This window comes from Canis lupus, chromosome 18 (assembly GCF_003254725.2).
Source record: "Canis lupus dingo isolate Sandy chromosome 18, ASM325472v2, whole genome shotgun sequence".
Taxonomy (NCBI): domain Eukaryota; kingdom Metazoa; phylum Chordata; class Mammalia; order Carnivora; family Canidae; genus Canis; species Canis lupus.
Genome location: NC_064260.1, coordinates 49,369,338 through 49,392,649, shown reverse-complemented (window position 1 = coordinate 49,392,649; position 23,312 = coordinate 49,369,338). Strand labels below are relative to the sequence as shown.

Genomic DNA, 23,312 nt, shown 5'->3' with positions numbered 1-23,312 from the left:
TCTTTTTGTCTCTACAGCGGCCCACCCGTGTGCCCGGGACAACGGTGGCTGCTCCCACATCTGCATTGCCAAGGGAGATGGGACACCACGGTGCTCATGCCCAGTCCATCTCGTGCTCTTGCAGAATCTGCTGACCTGTGGTGGTAGGTGTGATCTCAACACTTTCTTTTGGGACATGGACAGGGACTGGATTCCTGTCTGTCAGGTCCCTCCCCAGCATCCTTTTAAAATCACAGTCACTGTGGCATCCAGTCTCCAGGGACAATTGTCTCTCTGTCTTCCGTCCTTTTCCAGTGTATGCATTCAGGGCTATGAATTTCCCTTGAGATACTGTTTTTGCTGCATCCTACAAATTTTGATAAGTTCTATTTTCTTCTGTTAGTTCAAACATTATAAAATTTCTCCTAAGACAATTTCTTTGGCTTCTGAGCTATTTAGAAGTATGTTATTTTAATATCAAAATAGTTGGGGATTTCCCAGCCAGCTCTCTGTTACTGATTTCTAGTTTAAAGATTTATTTTTATTTGAGAGAGAGACAGAGAGAATCCAAGCAGAGGGAGGAGCAGAGGAAGAGAGCATCTCTAGGAGACTACCTGTTGAGCACAGAGTCTGACGTGGGCCTCAATCCCAGGACCCTGAGATCATGACCTGAGCCAAAATCAAGAGTTGGATGCTCAACCAACTGTGCCACCCAGGAGCTCCTGCTTTCAAGTTGAATTCCGCTGTGGTCAGAGGAATACTTTGTATGGTTTCTATCCTTTAGCTTTGTTCATTTGTGTATTACAACACAGCATGTGGTCTTTCTTGGCAAGTGCTCCACGTTGAAAAGGTTGTGTTGTCTGCTCCCTTTGGGGGAAGTGTACTGTAGACATCAGTTAGATCCAGTTGATGGATGGTGTTGTTCAAGGCTGTCTATATCCCTCCTGACTGCCTGTGAGCTCTCAGTTAGGAGGGTGTTGAAGTCTCCAACTCCAATAGTGGGCCTGTCTGTTTCTCTTTGTAATTTTGTCCGTTTTCCCTCCTTCCACCCTTGATCCTCTTCTTCCCTAAAGCTGGGTGGGGAGTGGTCAAAATGTAAGCTTTGGGGTCAGACATATCTGGTTCAGATCCTAGCTCTACCACTTCCCAGCTGAGCAATCCTGGGCTGGTCACTTGGCTTCTCTGAGCCTCCACTTTCTCTTCTGTGGAACAGAGAGTTTGAGAGTGCCTGGTAACCTTGGAGTTGTCGTGGTAACATGCATTTTTGCGGGGTCCCTGGCATGTGGCACACAGAAATGCTAGCTGCTATTGGTTGTGGGACACTGGGCAGTCATAATAAAAAGAGACAATTGTTATCACTGTGATGAAGCCCAAATCCCAGGGTTCCTCTCTGCTGCCCCCAGTGTCCTCCAGGTAACATTGAATCCTCTCATTTACTCTCTTTGAGTTCCTGGGTGCTGGTTTTTATCCTGTCCTGTTTCTGCTTATCTTCACCCCTACGGCCCGGCCTGCACACTGTGTCCTACCCACAGCAGGTGCTCAGCATATGCCCGTCAGTACACTGATGCCTGTTCTCAGCTCACCCTGCCCCTGGAGATAATATCCACTGCCCAGGAGCCTGGGGAGTAGGACCACAGGGTCTGTCCTTCTGGAGCTTTCTCTTGCCCTGCCTTACACTCTGAACCCCCAAGAGTGGTGCGCAGAGAAGAGAGGACATTTTGTGCCTGTCCCCCGCTACCTTGACCCTCCTGAGCTCTTTATGGCTTTTCTCCAAATTCCAACCCCAGGGCTCATGTGGTTTTGTGGCCTGAGTGGCTTGGCAACTCCCACAGATGTCCAGGCTGCCTTGGCAAAGAGGGGACCACACAGAGCACTCAGCCGTCCCTTGGACTGCAACCCTGGGTCTCTATGTGAATGACATGAATGACGGGAACGATGTGCCCCCTGCCCCTTCCCCACCGTGCCCTTAGCCCTTCAGACTGGGGCTGCCTGGCTACTTCTCTGGGGAGAGCATAAGAGGACGAGAGCTCTGAGGGACTCTTGGGGGTGACAGTGGGCCCTTGTGCCTTGTGAAGTGGCAGGAACCAGATGGTGGAGGTACAACCACATGCTTCATTCAGCATTCTCAGGGCGCATCAGTCCCAAAGCCATTTGAGCTCTTCTGAGCCATGTGCAGTCACACACCCCCACGCTTACTTTGCTGTCCTGTGAGGAGCATAGGATGTAGCATTGTTTCCTAAACTTCTGTTTTAGGAATGAGGGAACAGAGGCCCTGAGAGGTTGGGACGTTTGTCTGGTTGAGCAAAGTTGCCAGGGGGAGCCTACGTTCAACCCCAGAGCTGTCTAGCTCCCACATGGTTCTACCCTGCTCTCCAGCTGTGTCCTGGCCTGCACTTGGCCTGCACTGAGGTAGTCAGACATGAGGAGTAGAGCGACTTGCCATGGTCACCAGGAAGGAGTTGGCCCCTGGTCCCCTGTCTCCTGTTCACCCAGTTCCCCACCTTCAGGTGACGTCTTCCACCAGGAGCCTTCCTACTCCCTCTTGCACTCTCCCACCATGGTATCCTCGCTTTCCCGCCTCTCCTTAGCCTTCCTCTCAACAAGATGCCTGGTAGGTCCTCCACTAGCCCCCCTGCTGTATCTGTGGGCATGCTGGCCACTCACAGAGTCCCAGCCCCACTGCTCCAGCTGCCTGAAACCTTTAATGGGTGCAGGTCCTAAGCACCTGCTTTCTGACCCTCCATCTCCTAAGGGGTGTGTGTGTGTGTGGGGGGTGTATGTGCGTGTGCATGCAGTGGATGCTCAGGTGTGGCCAGCCAGGTATGCACACAGACCTGGGACCCCAGGGAGGCAAAGGTGAGGCTCCAGTGGGCATCCCCAGAAACCTGGTCCAGTGCCTCCAGGTGCATGTGAGGAGACTGGAGACCTACGGGAGTCTGCCTTGGCTTCTCAACGGTCAGGGTCGAGTTTCCAGCTCAGAGCATTTCCTGCTCAACTTGGTGTAGTGTTTGCAGCTTAAAGCTCACGTTCAAATCAGCATCCTTTCTCCTCCACAGTAAAAAAGCAACAAAGATTCACGTCTCCTTTCAGCAAACATTTAGGATCCCCGCCTTCATCTTACTCTGGGGCTGGAGGCGGGACAGCGGCAGGTCATGCTGCAGTGGAGACCGCGTGGATATAGCACCGTGATCGAGCCGAGCGTCTCCTGCTTGGAAGCCCAGCAGGGTGGTGCGTGATGGTGTTTGTGTTCTCCGCAGAGCCTCCCACCTGCTCCCCGGACCAGTTTGCGTGTGCTACCGGGGAGATCGACTGCATCCCCGGGGCCTGGCGCTGCGACGGCTTCCCCGAGTGTGACGACCAGAGCGACGAGGAGGGCTGCCCCGTGTGCTCGGCCGCCCAGTTCCCCTGCGCGCGGGGCCAGTGCGTGGACTTGCGTCTGCGCTGCGACGGAGAAGCGGATTGCCAGGACCGCTCGGACGAGGTCGACTGCGACGGTGAGGCCGGCCCCGCCTCCACCCCGCCTCCACCCTGGCCCCACCTCCTCTCCCCCGCACCCCGCTCCGGCCCCGCCCCCACTCCCTGAGCCGCCTCTGCTGCACCAGAGCCTGCTCCAGCCCCGCCCTTCCGTGGCCCCGCCCCCAGCTCTGCATGACCTACCCCTGGCCCCTCCCTGGTCCCGCCCCCACTCCCTGAGCCGCCTCCACTCCATCAGACCCTGCTCCAGCCCCGCCCTTCTCTGGCCCTACCTCCGCTCTTTGCCCCTCCTGCCCCCACCCGCCCCCACCCTGACCCTACCCCTACCCCAGCCCGCTCCCGACCCTTCTCTTACCTCTGCCTGGTCCCACCCCTGCCTGCTCTGGCCCCGCCCCCACTTCTACCTGATCTTGGACCGGCCCCTTCCTGGTTGCCGCCCTCCCTGAGATAACGGCCCCAGCAAGCCACTTGCCCTGCCCTCCTGGAGCTTGGGCTCAGTCCAGCCACACAAGAGTAGGTTTGGTGTAGAACCTTTGCCAGGAGCAAAATTGTCAGATCCTCAAGGATCCTTTTAGGTCCACTGAGGAAAACCTTGCCATCCACTCTGTCCTGTCCTGCAGGGCAATTTGACTTGAAGGCAGACTGTTAAGAGTCTATCTTGCCTTCCCTCATTGGAGCTAGAGTTTCACAAAAACCCAAGGCAAATCCAGTAGTCAGCAGGATTTCCATGGTGCACACTCTATTAATCTCCATCCCAAAAGGTAGTGCTGTCCTCCACAGAGCAGTCTGTAGGATAATGCTTACTCCTGGGTGGTTTCTAGCATCCCACTGAGCCGAAAGTGACAAAAAGATTTGCTTGGTCATCCCCAGTCCACTCTGACCAGCAGGATCTTCCTTTAGACCTTAACAGTGAAACCTCATCTGTGTGCATCCTCTGAATTTTCTTTTTATAAATGACTTGCTCAGTTGTTTCCTGCCACGTATCTATCGTCAGGGCCATGGCCCGATGACTGAGCTATTAGTGGGTTGCTCTAACTGCCCCCAACAGCTGCCAGATGCTGTTCTTAGATAACTCACGTTATCTAACTAACTATCTAACTCATTGGTCACCGTCCCCTGTCCCCATTCATGATATGTATCCATTTTGTGGAGGATGAGGGCCTGGGGGTGGGGGGAGTGACTTCTTCAGCTGTTTCTATAAAGCTGCAGTTGTGAAGTCTTTCCTGCCTATGGACCCTTTGAGGATTTGATGGAGGTGGGAGACCAGAGATTGGCAGACTGCTTACAGCCTGAGTGCCAGATCCAGACCTCCACCAGTTTTCCTCAAGTTTTATTGGAACATATCCAGGCTCATTTGTTTACGTATTGTCTGTGGCTGGTTTTGCATTAAAACAGTGGAATTAAGTCATTACAATAGAGACCTGTGGCCCTTGAAGCCTAAATACCTATTACCTGGCCCTTTACAAGAGTTTGCTGAGCCTTGCCACCCACTCTTGCCCTAGCGCAAGTGTTTTGGTGACAATCTCAGAGCAGGACAGGAGCCCTGATGAGGCACCATTTCCCTGCCTCTTCCCCTGTAAATGTTTATCCCGGTGCAAAGTGCAGTGCTGACCGCAGGCACTGTTTCAGGCTCTGGGCTTTACCGTCTTTTAGAAGCTTCCTCCCCTGTTCTGTTACCAACAAATTGTCCCACCCACTGAAAGGACAGGTTTCCCTCATCTCTAGTTCCCAGGAAGGGGCACTCGGGACAGGCCAGGGCAGGTGGGGAGCTGAAGTAGCAAGCCCTGGGGGTGGGTGATGGCTGAGCCTCCCCAGGCAGTGCCTTTCAGTGCCTAGAGCTGTAGCTCCTTCCAGGTCAGCCTTCTGGAACATGGAGTGAGACAGGGACAGCAAGCCATACCCAGCCTTCTTCCTCCTAGTCCAAAAGGCTGTGAACTGCCTTTGCCTTCCTGGTTGAGCTCTGCTCCGCCTTCCTGATTCTCCACCCACGGAGCTGTGCTGAGATGTATCACCTGTCTCCTGCCTCACCCATTCTGGATCATTCCTACAATTGGCTCTTACCTCCCCATAACTCAGGAGAGCCTTGGGGCAGGGGCTGTGTTAGTCCTGGCTCTGCATGGGCTGACCCGTCATGGTAAGAGCTGATAAATACTTCCTGGGAGTCATTGAGGTCTCTTTCCTGCCAGTCCTACCCCAGCTATACATAGACATTGGAACAGGGGTCATTGAGGGGAGGGTGGAGACTGGATTTGCTGTGACCACTCCCTGACCCCATCCTAGAAAGGGTCCCATTTGTCCATTCTGCTTTGGAACCCAGACCTTTCAGTTGGGTCTCAGTGGCGGGGCAGGGAGCAATGGTTGGTGGCTATGCACTTAGCACACCTGGCTGCATCATACCCTGTAGCCTCTCTGAATGCAAGACTCCTCCTTGCAGCCGTCTGCCTGCCCAACCAATTCCGATGTGCCAGTGGCCAGTGTGTCCTCATCAAGCAGCAGTGCGACTCCTTTCCCGACTGCATCGACGGCTCAGATGAGCTCATGTGTGGTGAGCCAGCTTCCTGTAGAGGGTTCACCCTGGGCTGGGTTCCTCCCCACAAGGGTGGGGTCTCGAGGGAGGAGGTATGCTGGGGGCCAAACGAAGAGGCTAGAAGGTTGGGAGTACTCAGCCTGTGGAGGAGGTGGGCAAGGGAGGAAGGAGGAAGTGGAGGCAGTTGTGAGGCTGAACTAGGATGGAGAAAGAGGATTGTGAGCCATGGAGAGACAGGCCCCCTGTGGAAGAGGCTGACTGCCTGAGAAGGAATGCTTGTGCCCACTAGGACCTCACTCAGCAGCATCTGTCAGGCAGCAAGGTTACTGATGGGACTTAGGGTGGCCCCTTCCCTGGCAGACTGTTCTCTGGCAGAGGAATTGCAGTATGCAAATGCACACATATGCTCCATACCTCTTGAGTGATGCAGCCTATACAGTCAGGGATACAGGAGCCACAGGATGTGAGGCCAGGGCAGTCAGGGAAAGCTTCCTGGCGGTGGTGGCTCTTGAAAGCCTGTCTTTGATTCTGACAGGAAGAGAGCTGGAGTCCCAGACAGGAAGTGGGAATGTGTACACATGTTTGGCGACATGGGCTCTCTATTTACCGTAGAGGTACCTAGGCTGAGAGCTGACTACAGGAGAGAGGTCTTATGGGCAGGGAAGGAGGAGGGGTCCCCGAACACTTTTGTACCTTCAAGTGAAGCCAAGTGAGGCACCTCAGTTACTATCTCAAGAAATTGGGTCCCTGGGGTCAGCGGGCAGAGATGGGTGCCACCAGGGGTCTGAAGCCCCACCCCGTTGCTGGGCATGTGTCATTCTGACAGTGTCTCTCTTCAGCCTCTGGCATGGTGGTGGCTCCAGTGTCGGGGGTGACATTTATCCACAGTCTGGTCCTGTCACCCGAGCCAACACTTTTCCTCCTTCCCTTTGGGTTTAGGCTGGCAGGAGGGTCACAGTGGCTTACCCTTGGAACCATTGGGCCAGCCTAATGGGAAAGTGAATGTCCTTTTGTCAAAGTTGACTTGAGAGCCTCCATGCTCCTGCCCTATGCCCCAGGCTTTGACAGTGGAGCCAGTTGAGGACTGTCCCCTCCTGGCCGGCACACTGTCAGGGCACCCAGAAAAACCTCCAGGTACCTTGTAGTCCTGAGCGGGCTCTGGCTTCGCAGGTTGACAGAGCCCCAAGCCCAGGCCCTATCACACTCTGCCCCTCACGCTACTCTCATGGTGGGCCGCTGTCTCAGGCAGGCATGGGGGGCACCGTGAGCCCTGTTGTGGTGAAGCCCTCCACCCGTGGGTGCCTCCGTCAGCCCAGCGCAGTCCCTACACGTGGGTAGTCCCCAGCTAGACAGGCTCATGGACCCTAGGCCTTGCCTACCTGCCCCACACCTGTGGCCCCATGGTCAGCTCCAGGTAACCGGCTCCAGGGGCCTCCTGGCCCTGCTGTCTTAGGGGCGTGACTCACAGAGCTTCCAGGGCGCACACTCTCAGCCACCCAGAGAGCCCCCAGACACAGGGGTGAATCTGAGGCTACTGTAGAGGAGTTGCTGTTGATGGGTTGTTGGAAAGTATGTAAAGCTTAGCCAGCCGGGAGGGGGTAAGGGAGGGTGGTTGGAGAGGAGGAGGGAAGAGGTGCTCCAGGCAGGCCAGGTAGGCAGGTGTCAGTGGTACTGAGGTCATGTGGTACCCCAGCACCCCAGCATCTCCCTCTTCCCAATGGGTGCTGTGCCTGCACCAGCCCCTTCAGGGCACACAGTATCCACCCCCAGGGGTGAGCCTATTCCTTGGCGCCTAATGTCCCTTGTCTCATCTGTTCTCTGGCAGAGATCACCAAGCCACCCTCCGATGACACCCCGGCCCACAGCAGTGCCATCGGGCCGGTCATCGGCATCATCCTCTCCCTCTTCGTCATGGGCGGGGTCTACTTTGTTTGCCAGCGTGTGGTGTGTCAGCGCTACACGGGGGCCAATGGGCCCTTCCCGCATGAGTATGTCAGCGGGACCCCCCATGTTCCCCTCAATTTCATAGCCCCTGGCAGCTCCCAGCATGGTCCCTTCCCAGGTGAGGAGCTGATTGATGTGTGCGGGGATCCTGGGCAGAGGTGGGCACGGTGTGGGGCGAGGGGGCAGAGGGGCCTATGGGGGCAAGGACAGGACAGGACTCGTGCCCCTGAGCCTGGGTCCTACGGGCAGCAGGAGCCACAGCGTGTGCTGTGTCTGTCTGTGAGCGCCCTGGCCCCTGACCTGCCTTGTCCCTCTCCCCCGGGCAGGCATCTCATGTGGCAAGTCCATGATGAGCTCTGTGAGCCTGATGGGGGGCCGGAGCGGAGTGCCCCTCTATGACCGGAACCATGTCACTGGGGCCTCGTCCAGCAGCTCGTCTAGCACCAAGGCTACACTGTACCCACCGGTAAGTGGGGGCGGGAGCAGGCTTGGCCATCTGGGGTTCCTCCACCATCAGTGGCTGGCCAGGGGCCACTTCCGATGACCTCAGGGTGCCTAGAATTATTAGCTGTCCTACCAGCACAGAGAATGGTGCGAGTGTTCACTTTCTTCCTTGTGTGTGTCTTGTCATCTTTCTCCTATGGCATTTTTTTTTTCTGTTTAGAAGGGGTGAAAAAAAAAAGAAGGGGTGTATACCCCTTATTCATTGTAGCTAATCTGGAAACCTCATAAAAATATCACGGATGGAGTCTCCCCCACAGTCCCACCTCCTGGGGTTGCTGTTGGCATGTCAGTGTCCCGGTGAGCACCTGTGTTCCTCACAGGGCCGCCCCTGTGACTACTTCTTGTAGGGCCAGTCTGGACCAAGTGCTCCAAGTCTGCTTATGTGACCTCTCCTTAGGGTCTCTGCTACAAGCATCCTATTTTCCCTCCCCACTGCTGGGTCCCAGGAAGTACCTGGATTGTTTTCCAAAGGACTGGCACTCACAGGTGACTTTTGTGGCTGAAATACTCCAAGGAGCCCACGTAGGGTGAGGACCTGGCCTGGCCCCATGCTATAGAGAAATGACCATACAGAGGGTGAAACACTAAATCCCCCAGTGTCCCCGCCCCCATCCCCAGGATCCTGCCAGGGGACCTCTCCTGAGGCTGGCTAGGAGGGACATTTGCAAGAGTACAGCCCCAGGGAACTTGATTCACGAGAGTCAATCTATGTAGACAAACATCAGGGTCTGACTTTATGTAGTTCTATACTTTTTAATCCTTAAAGACCTGACTTCCTGCCACATTTGCCCTTCTAAGATGAATGTGGCCTCCTGTGCTTTCTCTGGGGTCTCCAGGAAGCTGCCCCTGCCAGAACTGGTGTTTCTGCCTTCCTGGTGTCTTCCATGTCCCGCTCTCCCCACCTTTTTTTAAAATTTAATTTTATTTATTTATTCATGAGAGACAGAGAGAGGCAGAGACAGAAGCAGGCTCCATGCAGGGAGCCCGACGTGGGACCCAATCCCGGGACTCCAGGATCACATCCCGGGCCAAAGGCAGGCACCAAACCACTGAGTCACCCAGGCGCCCCCCCCCCCCTTTTTAAAAAATTTTATCCGGTCTCCCCTCCTTACCACATCTGACACTGGCAGCCCCCGGAGGAAGGGAGCAGCAAGGATCTCTGTCTCGGCTCTGGCTGCTGAGAACCGCGTCTCCTAGAGGCTATACGTCTGGGCTGTGTCTAGGGGCAGCCAAAGTGAGGAGCCGCAAGCCTAGAGTTTACACTCCTCCCCACCATCCCTCTGGTCCTCTCTGCTGCTGTCATCCCCTGACTCTCACATGTGCTGTATGACCAGCTAGAAATACCAGCAATCATGAAAGGCCGAGCCCACTCCAGGACAGCCCCTGGGACCCCCCCATGCAGACACCAGGAGGCTCGGTCCCCTGGCTTCTCTGTCCCCTGGCTCTGCTGGGAGCTGGGGGGGGTCTTCTTAGCAGCCAGAGGATAACTCTGTTACCAGACAGCTATTTTTTTTTAAAAAAAGCTTTGTTGAGATAAACTTACATACCATACAATTCACCCGCGTAAAGGGGAGAAATTGGTGGTGGTTAGTATATTCATGGATTTGTGCAACCTTCACCACCGTTTTAGAACATTTTCGTCTCCCCCCCCCCAAAAAAAATAAAAAACCCTGCGTGAAGCTAGCTGTTTTCAAATTAACTGCATTATTTCACATCAGTAATATATGCTCATGGTACAAAATTCAAAAGGTACAATAGAATATACAGCAAAAAGACGGTCACCTCCTCATCCTGAGCAAGAACCCCCCCCACCAGAGGCACATCCTGTGGCAAGTTTCTTTCTTTCTTTCTTTCTTTCTTTCTTTCTTTCTTTCTTTCTTTCTTTCTTTCTTTCTTTCTTTTTCTTTCTTTCTTTCTTTCTTCTCTCTTTCTCTCTTTCTCTCTCTCTCTCTCTTTCTCTCTCTCCTTCTCTTTCTTTCTTTCTTTCTTTCTTTCTCTCTTTCTTTCTTTCTTTCTTTTTCTTCTTTCTCTCCTTCCTTCCTTCCTTCCTTCCTTCCTTCCTTCCTTCCTTCCTTCCTTCCTTCCTTCCTTCCTTCTTAGATTATTTATTTATTTATTTATTCATGAGAGACACAGAGGAGAGAGAGGCAGAGACACAGGCAGAGGGAAAAGCAGGCTCCATGCAGGGAGCCTGACATGGAATGACGTGGGACTCCCGGGTCTCCAGGATCACGCCCCGGGCTGAAGGCGGCGCTAAACCGCTGACCCACAGGGGCTGCCCTCTTTTTTTCTTCTTCTTTTTTTTTAAAGATTTTATTTATTTATTCATGAGAGACACAGAGAAAGAGAGGGAGAGGCAGAGACACAGGCAGAGGGAGAAGCAGGCTCCATGCTGGGAGCCTGATGCGGAACTCGATCCCAGAACCCTATGATCATGTCCCAAGCCAAAGGCAAATGCTCAACCACTGAGCCACCCAAGTGTCCCAAAAGCTGGTTTTTCTGAGCACCTGTGAGGCTCCCAGCTGGCGAATGCATTCGCCACATGTGACAGTAACCCAACCAGAAGGAGGCGCTGTGATGAACTTCCACCCCATGGAATTTGGGAAATGCTGCCAGACAACAGTGCACTGGGGGCCATGGCCCTGACTGGCAGCAGAGGAAGGGATTCAGGATCTCAAAGCTCCCCTGGGGGTAGAGGTCAAGGGAAAGCAGATCCAGATAGATTCTTGGGCAGAAGAGGAAACAGGACCCCAAGGGTGTGGGGGCAGTATAGGAGGCCCTTCCTGCTGGGCTTCCCTGCCTGGTTTCTGCTCCCCTTCTGAATGACACCCTCTCTGTATCGTGCCCTCCCGACTTTGGGGTCAAGTCCTGAGGAATCCTCTGGCTGGCTATTTGGGCTGAAGAGGACCCTCCCCAGAATAAGCAATGGGGACCCTTGACAGTTCCCAGAGGGCACTTCTTATGGGTTACTATCTGCGTGTCACCAGGGGGCATGGTACAGTGGGAAGTGATGGATCGGGACTCATACACAGCTGCCTGTTAGTGTCGTGAGTGGTGGCTGCGGGCGGAGATGCAGACCTGGGCGGGTCACTGGGGCCTAGGCCTCTATCCCTCTGTGGGGCCACTTGTGGGCTGCCCAGCTCTGGAAGATGCATTTACCTGGTGAGCTTGTGTATTCATTAGCACAGTTTGGGGCAGTACCTCCCCTGAGAAAGGTGCCGTGGGGGCCAGCAGCATGGCTGGGGTCCCTCTCTCAGCTTGGCGACCCTTGTACGTGGTCAGGATTCCAGCCGGAATGTGGAGCCCCCTTGGCGTTGGGAATAAGGAATGTCTTGTAGGAATTGGTCTTCGCACCTTGTGGGGAGAGAGGGGGGTGTAGTGGTCTAAGAGGGGAGTTGGAGATGTCCCAGAGGACCCTTGCGAGGTGCCCCCTGGCACCGCGGGACACCCCAGGGCTGGGGAGACATTTCCCGCTGCCCAGTGTGGGGGCCAGTGCAAGGGGCTGGTGCAGGCACCTGGGGACCCCTCCGAGTCGGGTTGAGCATCTGGGTTTGGGCCTGGGGGTCCCCACCAGTCTGCAGGGCGGGTACTTGGGCCACAGGCACCCTGCCTCTCACTGTGATGACCTCCAGGGGTGACGTGACAGCTGTGGATTCCAGTCCACTTTCCAAGTGTCACCACCCCTGACCCAGAGCTGTACCCACAATGTGGAGCCCGCCTAGCCCAGTAGGCCTGTGCCCATCTACCCGCCTGCTCAGGGGGCCGCGAGGAGCGCGCTGCTCCATCAGGCCACATCACCCTTGCTTGGCTCTCCTCAGATCCTGAACCCGCCGCCGTCCCCCGCCACAGACCCCTCCTTGTACAACGTGGATGTGTTCTACTCTTCAAACATTCCCACCACTGCGAGACCCTACAGGTACGAAGTCCCTGCTCTGGCCCTCCCCACCCGTGGCCATCTGGGCCTCCACACAAGCCTATGGTAGAGGGGGGGCCCTGTCCCCATATCCTGGGTGAGAGACCCCTGGCAGAGAGGTCCAGGGTTCTGGTAGGCTCTCCTGGCCCCTCAGACCCTACCTGGCCTGCCTGTTGAGTACAGAAACCGATCAAATCACATTTTCTGAGCAAGCTCTAGAATCTAGAAGTATCTCTGGGGGTGTTTTGTGAGTCGGGACACATCCAAGCAGGCGTGGCTGGAATGGTGCCACCAAGGGATTCCCACTGTGGCACGGCTGGCCCCACTGCCCAGGCTAATGCACAGGGGCGAAGGTTTGTGTCAGAATCTAGCTGCAGGACCCCAGTAGTGATGCCGCCGCTGCCTCCATCCCATGACGATCAAATCCAAATCACCTGAGTGCAGTTGTGGCACCTGCCACGGCGAGCCCTTGAATGGATGATCCCCTCTTCCACCCACTACAGGGAAACCCACAGGTCTGCTCAGGGCCCCAGGTTGTCTGTGTTGGGGTCACATTCCCCACCTCCCTGGGTCAGGAGGGGGCACTTGAGAATGTTGAGAAGAGGGATCTGGGTGTCCTGGCTTGTGTCCAGAAGCCAGGTCAGGGCCTGAGATGACCTTCAACCCAGTGGTTTCAGCCTACAGGGCCTACTGCAGAGGTGCACAGGACCCCTCACCCCAAGGGAGCTACTGAAGGGGCCATTGGAGGCGGATCTTGGGAGTGGAGGCCCTTCCTCTTCCTCCTCCTCCCCCTTCTTCTCCTCCCCTCCCCTCCTCCTTCCCCTTCTCCCCCTCCTCTTCTCCTCCTCCTCCTCTTCTTCCTCCCTAGAGTTGCCTGGTGCAGAGGAGCCTTTTTTTTTTTTTTTAAGATTTTATGTATTTATTTATTCATGAGAGAGAGAGAGAGAGAGAAGGCACAGACACAGGCAGAGGGAGAAGCAGGCTCCATGCAGGGAGCCCGACGTGGGACTTGATTCCTGAACTCCAGGATCAGGCCCTGAGCAAAGCAATGCTCAACCGCTGAGCCACCAGGTGTCCCGCAGAGGAGCCTTAGAGCATGGTGCCTCCCGCCATCTGGTGGCCATCTCAGGAACTCTGGGGCCTGAAGAGGAGAGGCACCCAGTGTTACTGGTGCTGCCCTAGTCAAGGACTTGAACTGGTCCTCCCAGTGTGTCAGCGTCCCAGTGCGTCTCCAAATCTCCTCAGTTACTGGTCCACCCCCTACTCTACTCATTATGTCCAATTTGGGGGCCAACTCTTCCCTCCCTCTGTGTGTCAGGGCCCCTTCCTGCCCCCCTCCCCAGGGTCCTGTGAGGCACATCCTCCTGCTACTCTTTCTCAGCACCAGGTGCCCCTGGCTGTCTCCGAGGTGCTGGCTACACCTCCTGACCCTCTGTGAGCCCACTGGGGCTCTTGAACACACCCTGCCCCCCCAGCTCAGGCCAAGCGGCTGCCCCACATAGAACCTTAGGGCGCAGGGGGCATCTGGGAGGCATCTCCTGGGTTGGATTGTCTTAATTTGGTAGGGGACTCTTCAGGCCCATCGGTCTCTGATATTTATAGTGATGATAGCATGGGGAGCAGGTGTCCAGCGCTTTCTGGTGTCCTACACTGTGTCTTCCACTTTCTGTGCAGAATCTCATCCAACCTTCACAAGCTCCCCCTACTTTTTTTTTTTATTTTATTTTTTTTAAGATTTTGTTTATTTATTCACGAGAGGCAGAGAGAGAGGCAGAGACCTCGGCAGAGGGAGAAGCAGGCTCCCCATGGGGAGCCCGATGCGGGACTGGATCCCAGGACCCTGGGATCATGACCTGAGCCAAAGGCAGATGCTCAACCGCTGAGTACTTTGGTGCCCCCACAGCCCCCTACTGAATGGGGTGCTCTTTTTCTCCTCCTCATTTGACCACGGAGAGACTGAAACCCAGAGGAGTTAAGTTTGTTGCCCAAGGCCAACCAGGTAGGCTCTGGAGGCTGTGTTGGCCCGAAGGCACCCTTGACCCAGGGTTGAGGTCCCTGCCAAGGCCGGGGCTTGCAGCCCTGGAGCGCGGGTACAGGCCTGCCTGCATTAGAGGGGGGGGGGGGCGTGTGGCTCAGGGAGGCCACATGATCGAGGGGCCCCCGGGGCTGTTCTCTGAGCCCAGACCCCACTGGGTGCCTCTGTCTCCTTCAGGCCCTACATCATCCGAGGCGTGGCACCCCCAACGACACCCTGCAGCACGGATGTGTGCGACAGTGACTACAGCGCCACCCGCTGGAAGGCCAGCAAGTACTACCTGGATTTGAACTCAGACTCAGACCCCTACCCACCACCGCCCACGCCCCACAGCCAGTACCTGTCTGCAGAGGACAGCTGCCCCCCTTCGCCGGCCACCGAGAGGAGCTACTTCCATCTCTTCCCTCCCCCTCCGTCCCCCTGCACGGACTCATCCTGACCCCTGCCGGGCCACCCTGGCCTCTCTGTGCCCTTGTAAATAGTTTTAAATATGAACAAAGAAAAAAATATATTTTATGATTTAAAAAAAATAAATAGAGTTGGGATTTTAAAAACATGAGAAATGTGAACCGTGATGGGGTGGGCAGGGCTGGGAAAACTTTGTACAGTGGAGAAAATATTTATAAACTTAATTTTTTTTAAACGTCACTGCCATTCTTTTGTGCCATGTGTGTTTTTGAACTGAGTGCTCTCCCGGAGTGCATCCTGACCTCTGGCCCTCCCCTGGGCAGCTGTCAGGGTTGTGCAAGCGTCCTTCTGAGCACCGTGTCTCCATAAGGCTCCCCCGGGATAGGCTGAATCCCAAGGCAGAGGCGTGCAGGCCGGTGCCTGAGTCATGCAGTACTGAAGGGCCCCTGCACCTTGCTTTGTGTGCCACTGTCGCCACCCCGGAATTCTAAATCGTTTTTAAGGAAGAGGCCCTGCATTTTCATTTTGCACTGGGCTCGACAGATTACGTACGTGGGCTTTGGGCTGGTCCTTGGCGGTGTCTGCTACCACCTGACCTCTGTGTGTGGCCGGCCCAGGCTTCTGCAGTCCATGGAGATGGGGCCAGGGGATCCCTCCCAGCCCTGTCGTCCATGTGGAGCCCTGGGGATGAGGCTGCCAGGCTGCATTCACCCAGGGTGGGGTGGGAAGCTCCCAGCCCTCCTGCCTCCCCAGTTGCCGCCCTGTCCTTTCCAGCAGACTTGCCAGCAGACAGGCCCTGTAGAGCCGGGTCCTCACAGAGGCAGTCAGTAAACACTGCCCCAGGCCTGCCCTGTACCTACTGGGGTGGTACTGGAGGAGGCCAAGAGATAAGGCCTGTTCCCTGCCCAGGGGGTATCTCCAGCCTTCAGGAGATGGAGAAGTCAGCAAGTCATGAGTCATGAGGAAGCCTGGCTGTTCCCTTGGTGCCAGGCCGGAAGGGCCAAACCCCAACCAGAATGTTGTGGGGAGGTCAGAGGAGAACCACTACTTCTGGTGCCGGGCACATACTCCACTCGGGAATCAGCATGGAGATCTGGAAGAAGGGCTTCCCAGCAGGACCGGAGATGGGACCCTTGGCCAACCCCCACGGCCTGGAATGTGGAGGTGACAGGCTCCAGGATGGGGAAGCCCCAGAACACTCAGATCCTGGGGCCCCGGTGCTGGGGAGGCAGGATGGGACAGGTGGTGGCCCTCGGGGCTCCCAAGACTGCTCGACCGGGGGACATAGCTGGGGACATCAGGCACGTAAGCCTGCCAGGCCTGGTTTCCTGAGACTTTTGGGGAGCTGCCTCCCCTGCTCCCTGATTGCCCAGGAGTCCCCTGAGGTCATGGTTAGCATTGGTGGTGCTGGGGGCTGGTGCACTTGCTGGTGCTACTGCAAGAGACAAGAGGATGAGGTGACCTGCCACTAGTGCAAGCAACAGTTTGTGCAGGAGGTCCGGTCCTGGTGGGGACCTACACTACAGGACCCTTTGCGACAGGAGGCATCGGATTTGCCCGGGGAAGGCCAGCTTCACAACTTATCCACTTCACCAGCTGGCCGCTTCTGTTAAGGAAGGCGCTGTCACCCACCCTCAGGACCGTCGTAGGCTTCCCTGAGATAATGCCTATCGAGAGAGGAGCCTTGCCCAGTAAGGGCCTGGCAAGTAGCACTTCCATAGTAAATGGAACCTGTGACCTGTTCAAGCTCAGGGAGGTGACATGCTCACCCAAGGTCACACCGCTAAGGACCAGCAGAGCTAGAGGGTGCACTCAGAGCTCTCAGGCCTGAGGTGGGGTCCCCTGCCGCCAGAGAGCTGCTTGCAGGGGTTTGGGGCCTCCCAAGCACTCGGGGTTCCTGTTCTTCCAGGTTGGGTCACAAGCCCTGAGGTGCTAATTGGAAGCACTAATCTCAGCCCGGGCAGATGGGGTGGGAGGCTTGGCTGACTCCAAAGCAGGAGCTGCATTGTGGGAGTCCACCAGGACACCCTCCCACGCTCCTGCCCTTCCTTTCATTCATGTGTTCTCCTAGGCCAGCTAGGGATCAGGCAAGGGTGAAGGGTGGCCTGGGCTGCCGCCCCCTGGTGATAGCCTGCCTGGGCTCAGGGGAGTTGAGACCTGCTCTTTAGCCCTCCCCCCAGCATCCCGGGCATGTTTCTAGAGGCCACTCTGCGGGACCCGTTCCTGCCATGAGGTGAGCGAGGAGGAATGGGGGCCGACCTGCTGGCCACTACTACCTTCTAAGTGAACCTGTCAGCCTTCATTAAGCACCCACTATGTGCAGAGCCCCGTACTTAAACCGCATGCTGGGGGACCCAGAGATGAGTCAGATGTGGGCCTCTCTTGAGGGTGCTACAGACAGTTTCCAAAGCTGAGGGGAGAGCTCTGTGCTGAGATATCCTGGGGCCCAGAGAGAATATCCTATTCAGATGGGAGGGCCAGGAGGACTTCCTAGAGGAGGCAATATCTGAGCTGTGTCTTAATGGAGTGAAATGAACCTGCTTTGATTCATTTAAACTTCACAACAGCCCAGATAGGTAGATTGTGGCCCCAGCTTGGAGTTGAGGAAGCCAAGGTTTAAGGGAAAACAGTAAAGCCAGGATTTTTTCCCACTCATTTGTTCAATCATTCCTTTACACAATAATTTAGTACTGACAGTTGGGCACTGCTCAAGGACTTCCATCCTGTCGCCTGTCTCTGAGTCCTGCAGGGGTCCCACTACTCCACTGGCCCTAGCACTTGCTGCACTCAGCCCCCCAACCCTCATCCAGAATATTAGTGTGAAGATCCTCTCTGGCCTGGGCCCAGCAGCCCCCTTGGGTCTCCAGCTGCCGTGGGCGCTTGAACAAAATCCATGTTGCCAGATCTTGGTCATATCCACTGCCAGGTCGGACGCTGGGGAGCACAGATGTGGCAGGTGTGGAAGGCTCTGACCCTGAGACACCTGGGGGTGGGGGAAGTTGGGTGGCACTTGGCTCCTGCAGGGTTCTTTCTTGAGAGCCACTCAAGGCTGACTCCTCACTTCACTGGGCTCCCCTTACTGGACCTCAGCCTCAGCTCACCAGGGAGGCTTCCCACTAGGGGGACCCCCGCCCCTGTTGGCTCATCCCTTTGAGTACATCTCCCTCTCTCTCTCCCCAGATGCTCTCTCCTCTTTTATAAGCCAGAAGCCTTGATCATTAGCAACACTAGTGGCTCCCCTTTCTATTAACCCTTGGGTCACACGGTCCTGGGTAGGAAGCAAGATACTCACTTCCTCCACAACCTAGATTGAATCTTAACACATTGAAGAAAAATAAAGGAAACGGAACAACTAAGTTTACAACATTAAAATGGACTGACCTTTCCTACCCACGAGAGCCCCCTACCCAGCCCTGCCCGCTCCAGGCTGCACAGGTGACCTGGCCCGGCACTGCTCACCTCTGCCAGGGTGGCCTCACTCTAGCCCTCAGACCAGGTCTGAGCCCTGGGGACATGACAATAGGAAAGGTAATGGGGAGTCAGTTTCTCTAAATTGAACTTATTCAATTTAAAGCCTTTTTCTGAGGGTATGTATGTGTTAAAATGTCCTTGCTTTTATGAAATCATGGCAATAGTATAAAGTGTTTTGTTTTTTTTAAATCACTACTTAAAAATTTTTTTTATTTATTTATTTTTTAAATTTTATTTACTTATGATAGTCACATAGAGAGAGAGAGAGAGGCAGAGACACAGGCAGAGGGAGAAGCAGGCTCCATGCACCGGGAGCCCGATGTGGGATTCGATCCCGGGTCTCCAGGATCGCGCCCTGGGCCAAAGGCAGGCGCCAAACCGCTGCGCCACCCAGGGATCCCAAAAATTTTTTTTAAATAAAATCATTACTTGCTAGAATTAAAATTTGGCAGCTCTGTGTCTGTTCCCAAAATTAGGGGGCAATAGCTGGGTGATGGGTATGTGGGCATTCATTATTCTTTTCTCTCTACTGTTGAATAAGTCTGAACATATTCACATATTTTTTTTAAGTCCAGGTGGATTGAAATTTTAAACATTAAAAATTAAACCATAAACTTTTCTCTCTACTGTTGAATAGGTTTGAACATATTCACATAATTTTTTTTTAAGTTTAGGTGGATGCTGAGGCCAATGCAAAGGTTCAAAGTCACTCTCCTGCTTAAATCCTGTCAATGACTCTCTATGGCCCTCAGGGGACAGGCTGAGTTCAGATGCCTCCTCTTCCTTCAGGAAGTCCTCCTGGACTTCAACCCTTCCAGTTAGGTTAGCTCATCATAATTGGAGACTTTTGGGGCCCACTTAAGTTGGGCGAGGTACTACATTATTTCATGTAATTACAGTGCACATGTCCCTGTGACCCTCCTCAGAGTCTGGGATGGAAGAGCCTGAAGCACGTACCGGCAAGTTCTCTGATGATGAATGAGTGAAGGGATCTCTGTGTGTGGCTGGGCTCTCCGCAGGCTCTCTGGAGGGCAGGTCCCAGCCCTCGCCCAGCCTCCTTCTCAGACACCACCCCCTGTCCAGGGGTGTCCTGTAGCCACTCCCATGCTCCTAGGTCTAGTTCCTGGGGCCTGCCCCTCTGGCCCTGCGCTATTCCAGTAGCACAGCTCTGCTGCCCTTGCTCTAATCTGTCCTTTCTAACCTGTGGCCAGTCCTAAACATGCCCCTTCTTGCTCAGAAGGTTTTCCTTGCCTTCTGTCTCTGAGCACAAACCCGAAGTTACTTGGCTTATCCTCCAATGCCTCTGTGAGTTCCCTCCCACGCTCCTCCCCCAGTCCTGGGTCACCCCCACCGGATCCTCTGACCAATGGACATTCTGCTCCCACCTTCTGCAGTTCTCTCCACCAGGCATGGCGGTTCCCCTGCCCAGGCTATCTGTGCATTCGTTCTTTCTCAAACCCTCTGCGCCAGCACACCTCCTGAACTGGTTTCAATCTTGACCGTGTATGTTCCTCATGAGCCCAGTGGTCTTCCCCTAGAGGCTCTGAGCAGCAGGATCAATGCAAATAACATCTGCCCTTGGCTGCTACCTCCCTAGAGGTCCAGCACCCTTCAGCACTCGCGGACACAGGTGAGTCAGTATTAGCGGTACTCTACAGATAAGAACTGGAGAGTCCGAGAGGTCAGATCACCCAGCCAAGCTTACTCAGCTGATATGGGCCACACCTGGTGTCTGAATGCTTCCTGGGTTTCTGTTAACTAATCTGTAAAATGGAGATGATAATACTGTACTGTCCTGGAGCTACCAGCCACAAAGTCTTTCTAGAGTCTGCCTCAGGCTCTGCTGAGGGAGTGAGCTGGGGGAGGGGCATGTTTGTACCAGAGGCCCAGCTTCCCAGGCAGTGGGGTGGACTCAGCTCCATTAGGTTTCATTCTCCCTGCTGTTTGGCATGGGGACTCAGGGAGCCTAAGCCCGTGAGATGGAGGGAGCTCGGGCCAGCAGGGGGTGATGCAAAGGATGAAGGTACGGGTGCAGAAAGATGCTGAGCATCTGGAGAGCAATCTGGTGGCCAACTCCACTGGTCCTGCCCTCCCTACCCCCAGTGGCCAAGTTATGTCACTTTTTTCAGGATGCAGCTTGGGGACGCTCCACAGTAACCATGCCTTGCCTTCCTTGAGCTTGAGTGGCCATCCCTGACCGAGCCAGCACCACTAGAATGAGCTGCCACAAAGATTGGGAGACCACCAACCTCCCTGCATGGAGCCCCCATTATGACTCCAGGCCTGGTGCCCAAGTGAAGTCTGGGCATTGAGGAGTGTTGGTTTCTCCTTGGCGTGGTGGCACTGTCCCCAAGGCCCTGCACCATGCAGCCACCTCTGCCACCTCCAGTCCCTGCCATGTCCCTCTCTCACCACAACCCTACCTCCTCGCCTGCCTCTCCAACGCTCGGCTTCCGGGTCTCTGGTCTCTCTCCCTGCCACCTGGACCCAGGAGCCCATGGCTCTGTCTTTCCTGTTGGTGGGTTGAAATGCCACCTGCTCAGGAGGGGCCCCCACCACTCTGCGGCCTGTCACTCACATGGAGTGTCCGCCCGTCAGAGCCAGGACCCTCTGCTCCCCACGCGCCCGCGCAGGCTGGGCACGGAGCAGATGCTCCCGGGAGGGCTGCCCAGGGGGCAGCGCACGCCTCCCCTAGCGCATGCGCACTCGCGGGTGTGCGATGCTGCGTGCTGCCCAGCTCGGGCTGGGCTCCGCGGGACCCTCACCTGGCCTGGGCTTCTCAGCCCTGCCGCCACCTTCCGCCCTCCCGTCGATTTACTCGGGACTCGGGACAGCGCCTCGCTTCTATTTAGAAGCCAGACAGGTCATTGGAAAGTGCCCAGGATGGGCCAAGGCAGGCTCTTCTTCTGTGTCCTGGCCCTCCTCCCCCCTCCCCCGCCCCGGGGAGCCCGCGCACAGGATGGGGAGTCCGGGAGAGCATTTCGGAAGAGGCTCCAGTGTAAATCCTTTCGTAAGACAAAAGGGTCGCCCGGCCTGCCAGTTTCCCTCCAGGGGATGCAGGCACAACCGGGGGCGCGCGCGGGCCCCTCACCTGGGCCCCAGGGGTGATGTCACCCTCACCCGTCCTTCACCTTGACCTCAACTCCGAACACGACCACCACTTTGTAGGAAAGGGCCCAGGACAGACGCACCCCCCTACATCTTCTGTAAAATTCAACCGTGGAGAATGCGGGCATCGATCCCGCTACCTCTCACATGCTAAGCGAGCGCTCTACCATTTGAGCTAATTCCCCAGCTCGGGCGGGCCCCGCCGCCGGAACGCCTTGTGGCTCACGTCACCACGGGTCTCCTCCGGGCCCGCCGACCCGCCCGCCCGCCGGCCTCGCCGCCCCATTGGTCCTCCCGCTGCTCCCAGCTCCGCGGCCAGGATTGGTTTGGCTCCACCGAGTTTTAAACAGCGTTGGCTATCGGATTGGTGGCCCGAAACATCCGTCAGGCGGAGGCCCTGCTGTTGCTACGGCGTTAGGAGGACCCAGCCAGGTTTCTCCGGGTTTCTGATTTGTTTCTCCAGACTCCGGGGTCCTAGAGGTTCCGGATCCGTCAAGTCCCTGGGAAAAGAATGCTCCCTCACATTTGACTGACGGGGCCCACGAGCCAATCGGAGTGGGCGCAACCGGGCCGCGGGGCGGCCCAATAGGATGCAGGGGGCGGGAGAGGAAGGCCAATGAGCGCGGGCCTGGGGGCGGAGACTGGGCAGCGATTGGCTGCGAGGCGGCCGGAGGGAGGGCGGGGGGAACTCAAGGCCTGCTTGATACGTCCGCCATTTTGGGCGCTTCGCTGATGGTGTCGGTGAGCGCGTTTCCCGCCTGAGCGCAACTAGCGGCGGGTCGCGGGCACCTCCAGGTAATGGGGGTGGGGGGGCGGCGGAGCGGGCTGCGGCGCGGGGTGCGTGGGGCGCGCGGCGCGCGGGCGGCGGCGGCGAGGCCCGTCCGCCCGGCCTCGGCGGCGCGGGGAGGGAGCGTCCCGGCCCCCTCCCCTCCCCCCCGGAATTCGCCGCTCGGCGGCCGGGGAGGTGCGGCGCCCGGGCTCCCCGGCCGGTCCCCGCCCGCGTCTGTCAGCCGCCTGCCCGCCGCCGCGGGGCGCGGGGGGCCTCGCCGGGCCGGGCGCCGGGGCGGGCCGCGGGCCGGCAGCGAACTTTGCGCCCGGGTTGACGTCCGCGGCCTTGCGCGGCGGCGGCGGCGGCGGCGGCGGCGGCGGCGGGCGGGGCGCGCCCCTCACCCGGCCCGGCCCGGCCCCTCTGCGGCCCCGCCGCCCGCCCGGGACAACTTCTCTGGGCGCGGGCCCGGGAGCGTGTCAAGTTGAGGCGGCCGCTCGCGGCAGACTGGCGCGGGCCATTGTTGGACTCCGTGCTGCGTGGAACAAGTTCTGCGGGGTCCTGCTCTTCCGCCGCAGAGCCCTCGGCACGCGCGGAGCCCAGCGCGGAGTGTTTCCGCAGCCTTCCGAGCGGGGCTCTTCACTCCGGTGTTGTGACTCGAATGTAGACCTGGTCACGGACGCCTCCCTGGCGAATATGAGCGAGGGGGGTGGTCCTCCGCGCGGCTGGAAGTACCTCCTCTTAAAGAAGCCCGTCGTGGTGAACTCGGAGGGCTTTCCTGCGCGCGCGGCGTGCTCTCCTCGCAGCTGCGCCGTGGGTTGTAGGTGCACGAGACGAGCCCACGGCTGTTACCCTATGTCCGACGTCTCAGCCTCCGCTTCCTATCGTTTCTTCACGTTTTCTCTCTGGGTCGGCTGGAGCTTTGTTTATGTTTTGCTTTTATGGGAGGGGCACTTGGTGGTGGTTTCCTTTCGTCCCCACGGCCCTTGTTAACGTGGATGCTGTTCCACTTTGTGACCATGTGAAGTTTACTTTGATTTATGTCCCCAAGGTCATGTGGCAGGTAGGCAGCAGCAAGTGGGGAAAGGGACACTGGATTTCCAGCCACGGGAATAAACGTCTCCTAAGTGGTGCTGGTGTTTCCGCTTTCTTGACTGCGAAGTTAGGCTTTCCCGGACTCAGG

The 23,312-nt window shown here is 56.5% G+C and overlaps 2 protein-coding genes across 30 annotated transcripts in view; both read left to right on the top strand.

Moving 5' to 3' along the window:
- Nucleotides 1-14,833, top strand: part of LRP5 (LDL receptor related protein 5) — a 107,018-nt gene extending 92,185 nt beyond the window's left edge. Inside the window, exons 17-23 of one of the 3 annotated variants that reach the window (XM_025445771.3) lie at nucleotides 18-143; nucleotides 3,237-3,473; nucleotides 5,888-5,998; nucleotides 7,806-8,042; nucleotides 8,251-8,390; nucleotides 12,247-12,344; nucleotides 14,554-14,833. In XM_025445771.3, the coding sequence (XP_025301556.1) occupies nucleotides 18-143; nucleotides 3,237-3,473; nucleotides 5,888-5,998; nucleotides 7,806-8,042; nucleotides 8,251-8,390; nucleotides 12,247-12,344; nucleotides 14,554-14,815 (1,211 nt within the window). In that variant the 3' untranslated portion in view covers nucleotides 14,816-14,833. Of the gene's footprint in view, nucleotides 1-17; nucleotides 144-3,236; nucleotides 3,474-5,307; nucleotides 5,588-5,857; nucleotides 6,000-7,805; nucleotides 8,043-8,250; nucleotides 8,391-12,246; nucleotides 12,345-14,553 lie in introns of those variants that run through there. The other 2 variants (XM_025445770.3, XR_007403697.1) reach the window with 2 other exon arrangements.
- A 7,179-nt stretch (nucleotides 14,834-22,012) lies between these two features.
- PPP6R3 (protein phosphatase 6 regulatory subunit 3) overlaps nucleotides 22,013-23,312 on the top strand; it is a 144,312-nt gene continuing 143,012 nt past the window's right edge. For 16 of the 27 annotated variants that reach the window (XR_007403692.1, XR_007403689.1, XR_007403687.1 and 13 more), the window contains exon 1: nucleotides 22,014-22,158. The gene's annotated coding sequence lies outside the window, so the exon portion shown is untranslated. Of the gene's footprint in view, nucleotides 22,159-23,312 lie in introns of all 27 variants that reach the window. The other 11 variants (XR_007403696.1, XR_007403695.1, XR_007403694.1 and 8 more) reach the window with 2 other exon arrangements.